We start from the raw sequence: 11,740 nt of genomic DNA, 5'->3' as shown, positions 1-11,740 counted from the left end.
ATATAAATATAGAGAATAAATGTGTACACATATATAAAGTATCGTCAACTTAATTATCTATGTAATATATTTCAATGGATTATAATCGACAGATCGAACGAAATTTCTCACAAAGAAATTCTTTTTAAAAGATACAGATGTTCTTTTTCTACTCGCTCGTTGCATAATCTCTATTATCTATTCAGTCGTGTCATTGCTGCCTATCTTACGCAATGCGTCGCCACGCGCCGCGTCGTAATATCAAAACGACAAGCCGCTCCCCTCGAAACGGCGACGAAGCAGCCGACGGCATTCGATCAAGTATCCGATACGCGCGAGGCCAAACGACCCGCTGGCCTACCGTCTCGGTTGCCCCCGCTCGTCCTCCACACGCTAATTTACACGCGGCTCACGAGGGTAATCTGCAGTCAACGGGCAGAATGGACATAATCAACAATTTAACCGAGCGACGAGCAGGAACGCAGGAGCAGCAAGTAGGAGAGCGGCCACGGTTGCCGCGGCGCGGCGGCCGCGTCGTGCCTCGTGCCTGCGCCTCCTGGCCGCTCCTGTTCGCCGTGGATCGGAAAGACACAATTTTGAGGAAGAGCGCGCGGGCCTCTAAGCATCGTCGCGGCGCAGCCATACCCCATTGGTCCACGGCGATCTCTTTCCACCGCTTATTGGTTCAATGACTCCGGCGTGGACGGAAATTTCGGCAGGGCTACCGGGCCCGGCGAGCCGCCGCGCCGGCACGGCGCGAATCCTGCCGGGCCGCGCCCGCCCGCGCCGGAGATTCGCACGCGGCGACGCGCGGCCACGATCGACGCGTGGCCGTCCTGTGCATGCCTCGCGGGAGTCGGCGGACCGTCGTCCGCGGGGACAGTGACATCGTTTTTCCCCAAAATCGGCATTAATAACGCGCGATTCCCCGCCGCCGCCGCCACCACCGCCGCTGCCACCGCCGTCGCTGCCGTCACCGCCACTGTTGCCGACTAGGACGATGTACGCGGATGCCCCGACCTCGGCCGCGGGTTTCCACGGTATTGCTCGGACTTCGTGTCTACGTCGAACTGTGCGATACGCGCCGCGCGTACCCTCGCAACCACGGGAACGGCTCCCAAACGGATCGAACGTTATTACGTTTTCCCCTAAAATTAAAGTCGCTACGCGCAGGAGTGGGGACCACTACTTGCAACGAGGCGGTGTGTATGTATGTATACAGGGTGACTCACGCGACACATTGGAGTAGGCGATGACGTCGCGAGTGGCAACGACGCGGCAGAAAATTCAAGTTACGTGAATTATGAATAAGATAAATTGATATTGATCATCATACTCGATACTTAATGCAATAAGTTCGTCGTGAAATAAAGTTTGAAAATTTTATCGTGTAAAGTTCTGATATATTAAAGTTCTTAGGCAAAGCAGCGATTAAATGGAGAGTTTTACATAGGTCGCATCTTTGTTTCGATTATCATGCAAATAAGAAAACAATAACAATTGTTCAGTGTGCTATATTCTTAGTTCATTTTATTGCTAGAATTATTTTATTGTACAATATTCTAGGCATCTTGCTTTATTATAAACACGCGTTATTTGTTGGAACTTAAACAAACACACGAAAACACATTATAAGTTATAAATTCCATTATAATGAATATAATAAAATTATATATCGTATCCATTACATACCGTACTGAATAGATACAAGGGAATACGCACATTATACAATTCTATATTCGCATGCCGTACAAACATACTTGCCGTGAACACAGTTATGCCGATCTCTGTCGCGCACTCTCGTTACGTCCTCCGGTGCTCCGGGGAATCAATCGCGCGCGATTCCGCGATACACCCAGTACATAATCTCCGTGCGTGCACACGTACATGCATACGTACATAGGTCGGCGTTGTTGACACCAGCGCTTCTATCGGCGGCGTCACAAGATTACGGACGGCCGCATGCGTTCCTGTTGAAAAAATTCCTCACGGGCGAAAGTCAAGGTATGACGGAACATCGCCGGCGAGTCGGCCGGCTCGGCCGATAGAGACGGGAATCGGCTCTTCGCGCCACGTGCTCCCCTGGCAGCAGGAGGGGCTCGGCGAGACAACCCGCGCGAAACTCTGTTCAACGTAGGGAGAACGAAGCGCGTCGTACAAGCTCCTACCACCGCGTAGCGTCCGGATAACGCGGTGCTCGCATGCGGGATGTGAGCACGCACCACGTGCTCGTCACCGGGCCGGGCCAGGCCCAGGCCGGGCGCGTTGGGATGACGACGATCGCCGATCGGCCGCGCGCCGCGCCGATTCCTCGCATCGCGCCTTGTCGCGCCTCGCCGCGCTTCAACGAGCCGCCCTCGACTTCTCGCGGCGCGCACACACATACTTACGCGATCGTTTCTCGCGTTGAATTGATTTATCATGGTACGTGGTAGCGCACGTAGACCGTATCGATCGCCCGTTACTCGTGTCGGACCAGCGTCAAGCGGCTCCGGTCGCGGCACCGTGATCCTAAGCTCGTTTCGCACGCAGATCACCGCAGGGTGCAACCTCGAATTCGCTGATCGAATGGCCAAACGTGGAACATGAATGCCAGCTTTGAAGTACATTGCGCGTATAATCGCAGAGATGTTTAGGAAATATATTAGGCGCACAAGTATTATTTATCCTGTAGATATAAATATCCTGCATATTATCAAAGAAAGATAAAATAATTTAAATAATTTATTATAAATAATGTAACAAAGAAATCGCTACGGATGGGGTCGTTTCTCAACGGAGCTCATGATATATCGGATCTCGAATGCGAGAACCATATTCGATCACCTGCTGTTTATTTAAAAACTTTAATACGTCAGGAGTTTGCAAGAATTGCAAGAGCCACGTTTATTGTTATTCGATATAAAGTTTGTGGGGTGTAAAAAATGAGATTATCTATACGGTTGATCTGAGATATACGATACGAATGTATTTCTTACTCAGAAGCGAATTATCGCAAGGACCCCGTGGCGCAACGGTAGCGCGTCTGACTCCAGATCAGAAGGTTACGTGTTCAAATCATGTCGGGGTCAATCGTATAATTTTTTTCGTCGCTTTCTACGTGTTTTCACACGGCCACCATTTTTGTTGCCTGTTGTTGCAATGACGCTGTTCGATGACACACAGCGCATCTTCACTTCCATATTCACAAATATCAGATTGGATAATGTTAAATTTTTTTTTAATCTGAAAATATTAATGTCGAGTCAATTACTGTACATAAATATTACACACATACACACACACGTATATAATAATTATTATTATAATAAACATTTTATTAGCGCGTGGGTTGAAATATTTGTAAGGTATCTGAATTCCAGCAGGTAAATACTCGTAGCAGTCGTGGCCGAGTGGTTAAGGCGTCTGACTAGAAATCAGATTCCCTCTGGGAGCGTAGGTTCGAGTCCTACCGACTGCGTTAAATAGTGGATATTAATTTTTGTTACTAGATATATTCTCTTTTTTTTTGTAGCGCAGAAACCGATAGCCGAGTTGTTGTTCTATTTTTTTTCGCGTTATGCCTCATAACTACTATAGCGCGGAATAACGTCATTCGATTATTATTATCGGCTGTAACATCCGTAATTATCGCAGTAAATTGTGGTAACCTAATTGAATCAAGATTAAAAATTATTTTCTAATCGTGTTCTGCAATCGTGTAGAACTTTGAAATGTATACTTATTATTATTATATAGATAATTAGTGTAATTATATATGTTGCGTATTTTGAGAACGAACTTAAAAATTCCTCGATAGTATAGTGGTTAGTATCCCCGCCTGTCACGCGGGAGACCGGGGTTCGATTCCCCGTCGGGGAGATTTCTTTTTTTTTTTTATTCTAATGTGCAAATAATGTGCATTTATATAAAGACATAAATTTTGCTCAATTTAGGTAATTAGATTTACATCGATATATATATCTCAAAATTGGACTTACTTCGTGCATGTCTATGTCTTTTATCCAGCATCAGAAGATGCAGTAGAAAGGAAGGGAAGGAAGGGTCTTGTGTTAATATCTTACATCCAGTATAAGAATGATATTTTAAATATGAGTAAATAGAGAAGAAAACAAGAGATAACAAACAATATTATTTTTAAACTTCAAATCCAGATTACGCGCGTTTTCTTCTTGTGTAAAATCTTCATCATTAATCTAACACTTTATTTACAATTGCAATTCTCCTTGCATCTCCTTTTTAACATCTTTCATCGCCTTTGTACGTATGTATTTAATAATCAAAATGATACAGTTAGTAATAGAGGCAATTTGTAGGATTCGAGCCACGTTAATACACGTTATCATTAACGATATACTATAATACAAAGATAATCAACACATTTGTAAAGCTGAATGGTAAAGTGAGTCCTTATGGAATTAATATGGCGGAAAAGAACCCGTAGGCGCCGTGGCTTAGTTGGTTAAAGCGCCTGTCTAGTAAACAGGAGATCGGGGGTTCGAATCCCCCCGGGGCCTTGTGCAATTAATTTTTTTTCATTCCGAGCTAAGAGTACGCGCATACTTTTGTATAAGCAATTATCCGAATAATGTGCGCCCTGAGGTATGCCATATCATTTATTAAGAGTTTATAAGAGAATTAGCTTATTGGGTGAGATGTCTCCAAATTTTTTATATGAATTGATTAGTTTTATTTATACAAAATAGCTGTAATTACAACTGTTAAATATTATGTTTAATTAATATACAAAATATTCGAATACATGTAGAGGCCAACTTATCTACGATATCTTACATAATAAATAAATATAAGTGCACGTATTTTGCATTAAGTACGTTTTAAAAATTACACAAATAAAAAATTTTTATTATAACAACAAGTGCCGTAATATTCAGATTCAGAAGTCGAACTTGTATCCATTCCCAGAGACCTTTACGCGCGCGACCGACGGGGCGGATGAATAAGCGATACCCAGCAAATTCTGCGATTGTTGTTCCCTTTGTTGTTCCTGCTGCAATCGAGTTTGCTCGTCAGGCACCTGCGCACAATTACTATTAACAAAAACCACATTAATAGTCACGCGGCCACACGAGAATTATCTCCTATTAGATAATTCGACGACACGTTGATGAAATACGATGCGATACGCGAATTTCGGCAAAAATATCATGAATGCATCCGAATTTTCATTTTTGTTTCTGCATGATAAAACCTACCTGTTCCGATGGAATTGTGTGCAGTTGTCCTTGCTGAGCTTGCGTCAATTGTGCCAGACGAAGGGCGAGCAGTTGCCCCAATTGCGATTGATAAATCGCGCCGCCCGGCTGATACGCGTTCAAGTACGCTTGCTGCGGCTGCTGCAATTGTTGCGCGTACGTTAGCGCGGGATCTACGGTCTGACCCTGATACGCCAACGGGCCAGGCGCAAAATTTGGAAGGACCCCGCTCGCAGCAGGACCGAGCGTGTAATATCCTGTATAATGATTAAAACAGCTCAGTCGCGAGTCTCATCGTCAACTCGTCATAAAGATTAAGTTCTTAAAATTGAGGTCGTTGTTCCGTGAGTGCGATTCGAGCACAAGTTCGAAACGTAAAGATTATATAATTATCACACGTTTTACACTTGTTTCATAATTAGTGCTTACTTAATTACATAGTATTATCATTTAATTAAAAACAAATCCTGAACCATTTTTTTCCGCTGCTTGTACAAAGATATTTAATTCACGCGATAATATAGATCAGCACAAATGGATCATGTATGAATACCTTAAATAAATAATATGGTACTTCCTTTGTTAAGCATCGAGAGAAAATCAAAAGGAAAAATATTCATCTTCTCAACTTATTTTTTTATTAAGGAATAATGTTATGAGTAGACGCGAATTATGAAACATCCGGTGTGAAACAAGGCTTTGAATACTCGCACAAACCTAGGCCAGGATTTCTTTGGGCGAGAGCGTGGGCGATACTCGGATGAACTTTTTGCACTAGCTGAGGGTTGCCGATGCTAGCGGCGAACGATTGATGGGAGCTCGGTCCAGCGAACGCGAACGACGTTTGCGTTAGTCCTGGTCGGACGAAGCTGAAAGAGGTGTGCTGCTCCGGGCTACCTATTACATTCGTTGGCTTCACACCGACTTGGACCGGTGGCTCGGCCGTAACGAGATAACACATCGCACCTAGGACAACCGCGTGCTTCTGCAAGTCGCAATTTGATTCCGAGATCAGTCGAGGCAACCGAGATACTTGATTAGCGTAATGTAATTAGTCACAAAATTCTGAACGATGATATCTATCTTATCAGACATTTTTTTTATTAAAAAAAGAACACATTTCTCAAAGATACGTCGATAGTTATAATAATAATTTAATAACAATAATAATTAAAAATAATAATTATCAAAAATGATTATATATATCCCTGTTAAAATAATGGTATGTTTTACAATTGTTCTCATTGATTCTAATTGATTCTAAAAAACAATAGCGCTTAACAAGGTGTTAAATTAATAATCGTGTAAGTATTAATTTTCTGCAGAAATTTATTATTATTCTTTTCTTCTCAGAGAGTAGAGCACGTTCTCAAACTTTGATCCTTTAGAAATATCCTGTTTGAAAAATGAGACACTAAAAGTGTATAAGTGTTCTGTACGCAATTCACTCACCAACATCTTGAAAAATCGTCCGGTTTATCTTGCAACGTATAATAAAGAGGCACGGTATTATCGCTGGCGAAAATCACGACGGTATTACAGCGCGACGAAACCCCGTGGGGAGCTATATACCACGGAAACGGCTGGTGCGAAACGTGAGTCGCATCCGATCGACATCGTTTCAGCAAGACACTTTCTCCGGGACATAAAATGTCGAACAAATCCGTGAATCGCAATCAGACAATGACGTTATAGTTTCCTCAAAATATGACAGACGAAATGGAATGACAAGGTTCACGTAAACGAGAATCGTTATCCATTTTTAATAACAGTAGAGGAAAACAGGAATTTTTAGAATTGCGACCGCGAGCAAAATAATTTCTTCCGAGATCAAGTTCGCTGATAACGGAGAAAGTCACTTTCGAAATGCTTAATACGACAATAGCGTGACCGTACGTTGAGTATTAATTGCGATGAGGTGGTCGATAGAATTTCAAGTATCTAATCGATGGCGGTTTTGTTTCTATTGCAGCGAATACTTTTACTGTGGATATAGGGTATAAGGCTCTTTTAACAATATATATTTTTTCAATTATAATTTTCAACCATATAACTGATGAAAATAACAAACAATTGCAAACAATACTAATTTAATCCTGTTTTATTTGTACATTACGTGATAGCATGTTAAAATTCGTATATTGTATTATAATCACGTTTTTAACACGTTCATCGTTTTGATTTAAGTCCCCAAAGTCTTTATTTACAATACAATTATGATATTATTTATTGCCATACGCATTACAAAATCTTATCGGTAGCCGTTATCTTAATCATTTGGCGATAGGCATTAAAATAGGTAATCTGAAAATACGTATTTCAATGGACAATGATATAATAATGAATGGCTGATCTATGAATTAATGAAGATTTGTGCGATGCGACTGGATTTTTTTCCCCCCAATAGATCACTTCACATGTTCGAAAAATACGACTGATAAAACATGCCCATAGCACTGGTCGAAAATAACGCGAAACAACTCCACCATGTTGCTAAGCCTAAGACACCTCTGTACACATCTGTGGTAAATATCTATAACAAAACGAAATATATTTTTTAAATACTTTTTTTCGAAATATTACCGAAAGATAATAAGATTTAATAACAAAGAAAATATAACGTCTTTTCTTTTCACGAATATATTAAGACGTTACCTGTTTTAATGAACCTAACGCAAGTTGAACTTCTTCAGCGGTTTGTATAACAGTCTTGTCGATATTATCAGAATTAATTGTAGACGATAATGACTTCGGTAATTCGTCCGCTGGGCACTCTTCCTCCAAAGTTCCCTTTAAGATACCCTCCCAGGTAAAACCACCTGATCCAATAAGAAATATAGGATACATAAACAATGTACGTATATTATAACGTGAGCAGATTATATACTTCAGAATATTTCTTCATACCCAGTGTTTTGTACAAAAATGTAAAAAATAGACATATAATTATGGGAACAACAAATTGTAGCGCCACTACACATAGGTAATAATACACAGCTGCAATCTGTAACATACAAACAAAATTTGTTTCATTAGGTACATGAACAAAACTTTTAGTTGTGAGATATAATTAAATACGTAACTTCATATATATATGGATATTATCATGTTACAAACCTTTTTCTGCAAATCGACATTAGTTATTCTGCCAGCTTCTTTCTTTTGAATCTCCAATCTCTGTATGGCGAGATTTAAGTAAGATTGCAGATATATTGGCATGAGTACAATTTTTAATAAACCGACAACAACAATAATAATCAACCTCAAACTTTCAAACCTTGCTACTGTCATTCTGCAATATAAATTTTTCAATTTTTTTCTGACTTTAGATATTAATTTGTTATATTTTGAAATATCAACTTACAGTGGACCAGTCATACCACTAAATATCCGAACAGTTAAATAATCTCTACTTATGGGCGTAATCCATAGACCCACTAATAGAAGGGGTGATGCATAACTGATATTTGCTATTAGCAATAATAATTTATGATCTTTATAATACCTGCAATTATTTTCTTATATATTAATTAGCTCTCTATATTTCAATCAAATTAAGTTGAATTAATAGAGTTTATCATACCTCAACGTATCCCAATGCATTTTTGACGCCCTCAATCCTGGGAAAGTGAACAAAGATCCCAATAAACCGCACCATATAGCCAGAAAAAACTTCAAGACAATTTTTGAGGCTGGTCCTCTATATATCAAATACATTTGTTAATAAATGTTATCGTAACAAAGCATCACAAATAATTCACGATAAGAAATAATTATCTTTAATTTTATATCTTTAGTATTAAATTGATGGACTAGATAGATTGTACTAAATTTTTGTTTAAAAAAACCTCTCTGTCTAGTTGATAAAAGATAAAGCTCTATTATTGAAATATTACTTCACTAAAAATATCTTACAAGCAACCAATAAAACATGCAACAGATTATTTATTCGATTATTCAATCAAATTAAAGATGAAAAAAAAAATGTAATCGACTTACGTCGAAGAAAGCCCTTGAGTGTCTAAAAAATGAGAAGCACTATGATTGAAACTTGTATATGCCTTTTCCAACCCAATTTCCAATTTATTTTCATCAACTATGAGTACCATCATAGCGATAAGAAGATACGCAAATCCAGTAACGATGCATGTAGATCTTTCACCAACACTTTCTTCCCCCTTGAAATATTGTATCCAGAGGGAAAGTAGTACTTTACTATAAATTATATAAGGAAAGTCACTGTAACATGATTTTTACTCAGCCATTGGAAAACAAGAAGCTTTACAGATTTTTTTGGCGAAAAATTTTAATCCAAAGGATACAATGCAAAGCCCAAGACCACCACGCACCATAGTATACTGAGATTAATCTCATCTTTGATTGGATACAAATAATTGTATGCCTGTTAAGTGACAAAGGAGAAAGATTTTAGATAGTATACTCAACCACACAGAATATTAATACTAGTTAAAATACTGCAAGGATAGATATTTTCATTCATAGAGACAAGTACTTGCGATTGCAAGAGTAGCAATTAAAAAGCACTAACCTCAGTCAGTACATAAACGATGATAGCGTACACAGAGAAATCTAATAGCCACTGATATTCCGTGTAATATTTTAAGTGCACTACATCGAGAGCAGTTATTTTTGCACTTTCAAGCTTGATATCCAGATTTCTAGGGATGTGAAACACATCTCCCACTTTGCCATTTTCGCTGTGCTTTCCTCTCTTTGGTTTCTCCTTCGGCACACCAGCTAACGCTCTTAATTGTTGATCTGTTGGATACAGATATCGTGTCAATCTGTGCAGACAAAAAACAGAGATGACAGACTTTATCATTCCATTGCTATCTATCATTTCTATAATTTATATGTGCAAATACATACCCTGTCGAACATAGGATCCATCTCGCGAAGGAAAAATGTGGACTCAGTTTTTGTATGACGCTGACCATTACAAGAGTGATGACCAATTGCGCTCCTAGAAGAGCCTAGAAGTGCCATTAAAAATACACAAGACTAAATACAAGACGTAAACATAAAGAGAAGAGAGATAAGCCTAAAAAAAAAATACATTTGAAGAAATAAGATGAGTTCAAAACGATTATTATAACCGAAACACGTGATTTCCGCAAAAGAAACGTTGTTTTTGTTATCGTTAAATTTACCATGCTTAACGTGACGTATCGGCGGATGGAAGTTTCACAAGTAGGACCGCTCCATCAGAGATCAGAGGCGACGAGGTTCCCAAGGTCTCGATCAATTTTAATAAGACAGAACGGCGAGGTACGTTCAATTTGTCACGGGTAATGTTTGCTCTACCATCTTAAAGGGTCTACGCCGGTCGCGAGCTGGTTTTATAAATAGTTATAACCTGGCGATCGCATAATATACCGAGCGCACGGAGCCGCTTCGCACGGGGCGACACGAGGTTATTTCCAGGTACCGTCATCGCTGCAGCTGCTGCAGCGAGGAACGGCGCCGCGACAAATCGCGTGTCGACATCTAACCAGCAGCATCGCGATGACATGCGATGTAACCATGCGACGGTCACGTATACTCGAAGATTAAAGTCTGCAATTTATATATACATATATTAATAACATTATTATTAAATTAGTAATTATTATTATTTAACAATAGGTAATTATTAGATACATTATTATTATTTGTGTAACTTACAAACCCCTAGCTTGAGCGCGACACGTAAGGGATGATAGGCGCGGATATGATTCAGCTTGTGGTGATTAAGGGCCGATATCACAGTCTTCGATTAACGTGATCCTCCGATTAAACTCACTCTTCATCTCTTTTTATGGGGATAGTTAGAAAGAGATACAGAGTGAGTTTAATCGGAGACTGTGATATCGGCCCTATAATTATTCTAATTTGATCTATTTAAAAAACGTTCCTTTTTAATTACTTTTCCCCCATAACGATGATTATGATTTTTCAAAGCTTCGTTTTCTGGCAAAAAAGAATTTTCAAGACATGTTCTTGATAAAAATTTTATTTACGAGAATCCATGAATTAAATGTTATTTAAATAATATTATATATATTGAATTATTAATTATATTAATATAATAGTGTAATAAATACATATCTGTTAATTAACACATATCTGTTATACAGATATAAAGTGTATATCTAATATCAATAATAAATAATTTATTATTGATAATATTATTATGTGTATAATACGACATATGATATGTGTAACATTTCGTCACGTTCTTATATGTAAATGCGAGTTTCAACTCCACAAGACACACACATATGCTCGATTATAGCTATAGCAATTCTGCATCGTGTAATTATACGCAGGCCGTGATGAACTGAGGCTCATGTAAATGATTTGCAATGGGGGATATGCACATATACTCTGCGCTGGTCTTTCTTCTGCAATTATTATTATTTCCTGTAAATATAGACAATAATAGCAAACGCGCGATGTTGTTATTGCACATTGGTTCCGATAGTGCTCGGACTAACTACAAGGATTAGAAACGGAGAAACCAGAAATTTCTCGATGCTTAATTA

General features: G+C 39.1%; 2 protein-coding genes and 4 non-coding genes across 7 annotated transcripts; 4 read left to right on the top strand and 2 right to left on the bottom strand.

Annotated features, from left to right (window-relative positions):
• Positions 1–2,978: 2,978 nt before the first annotated feature.
• On the top strand, positions 2,979–3,050 carry Trnaw-cca. Its single transcript has one exon. It is a non-coding gene; the product is annotated as a tRNA-Trp (tRNA).
• A 307-nt stretch (positions 3,051–3,357) lies between these two features.
• Positions 3,358–3,439, top strand: Trnas-aga. Its single transcript has one exon. It is a non-coding gene; the product is annotated as a tRNA-Ser (tRNA).
• A 329-nt stretch (positions 3,440–3,768) lies between these two features.
• On the top strand, positions 3,769–3,840 carry Trnad-guc. The gene has a single exon. It is a non-coding gene; the product is annotated as a tRNA-Asp (tRNA).
• A 582-nt stretch (positions 3,841–4,422) lies between these two features.
• On the top strand, positions 4,423–4,496 carry Trnat-agu. The gene has a single exon. It is a non-coding gene; the product is annotated as a tRNA-Thr (tRNA).
• A 242-nt stretch (positions 4,497–4,738) lies between these two features.
• LOC112453583 lies at positions 4,739–6,979 on the bottom strand. 2 transcript variants are annotated; one of them, XM_025014412.1, is made up of 4 exons: positions 6,648–6,979; positions 5,913–6,180; positions 5,196–5,452; positions 4,739–5,017 (listed from the first exon to the last, which is right to left on the bottom strand). In XM_025014412.1, the coding sequence occupies exons 1-4, from the start codon at positions 6,651–6,653 to the stop codon at positions 4,877–4,879; spliced, it is 672 nt and encodes a 223-aa protein (XP_024870180.1). In that variant the 5' UTR covers positions 6,654–6,979; the 3' UTR covers positions 4,739–4,876. The 2 variants fall into 2 exon arrangements, with proteins under 2 accessions (XP_024870180.1, XP_024870181.1); XM_025014413.1 differs by having other exon boundaries at positions 4,933–5,030.
• Positions 6,980–7,278: 299 nt separating this feature from the next.
• Positions 7,279–10,654, bottom strand: LOC112453565 (transmembrane protein 161B). Its single transcript, XM_025014372.1, has 11 exons — positions 10,367–10,654; positions 10,086–10,189; positions 9,745–10,000; positions 9,518–9,597; positions 9,195–9,410; positions 8,779–8,895; positions 8,560–8,700; positions 8,313–8,487; positions 8,103–8,199; positions 7,851–8,014; positions 7,279–7,728 (listed from the first exon to the last, which is right to left on the bottom strand). The coding sequence occupies exons 1-11, from the start codon at positions 10,367–10,369 to the stop codon at positions 7,609–7,611; spliced, it is 1,473 nt and encodes a 490-aa protein (XP_024870140.1). The 5' UTR covers positions 10,370–10,654; the 3' UTR covers positions 7,279–7,608.
• Between the last annotated feature and the right edge of the window lie 1,086 nt (positions 10,655–11,740).

This window comes from Temnothorax curvispinosus, unplaced genomic scaffold (assembly GCF_003070985.1).
Source record: "Temnothorax curvispinosus isolate PA1 unplaced genomic scaffold, ASM307098v1 QBEX01004528.1, whole genome shotgun sequence".
Taxonomy (NCBI): domain Eukaryota; kingdom Metazoa; phylum Arthropoda; class Insecta; order Hymenoptera; family Formicidae; genus Temnothorax; species Temnothorax curvispinosus.
This window is presented reverse-complemented; position numbering and strand designations above follow the sequence as displayed.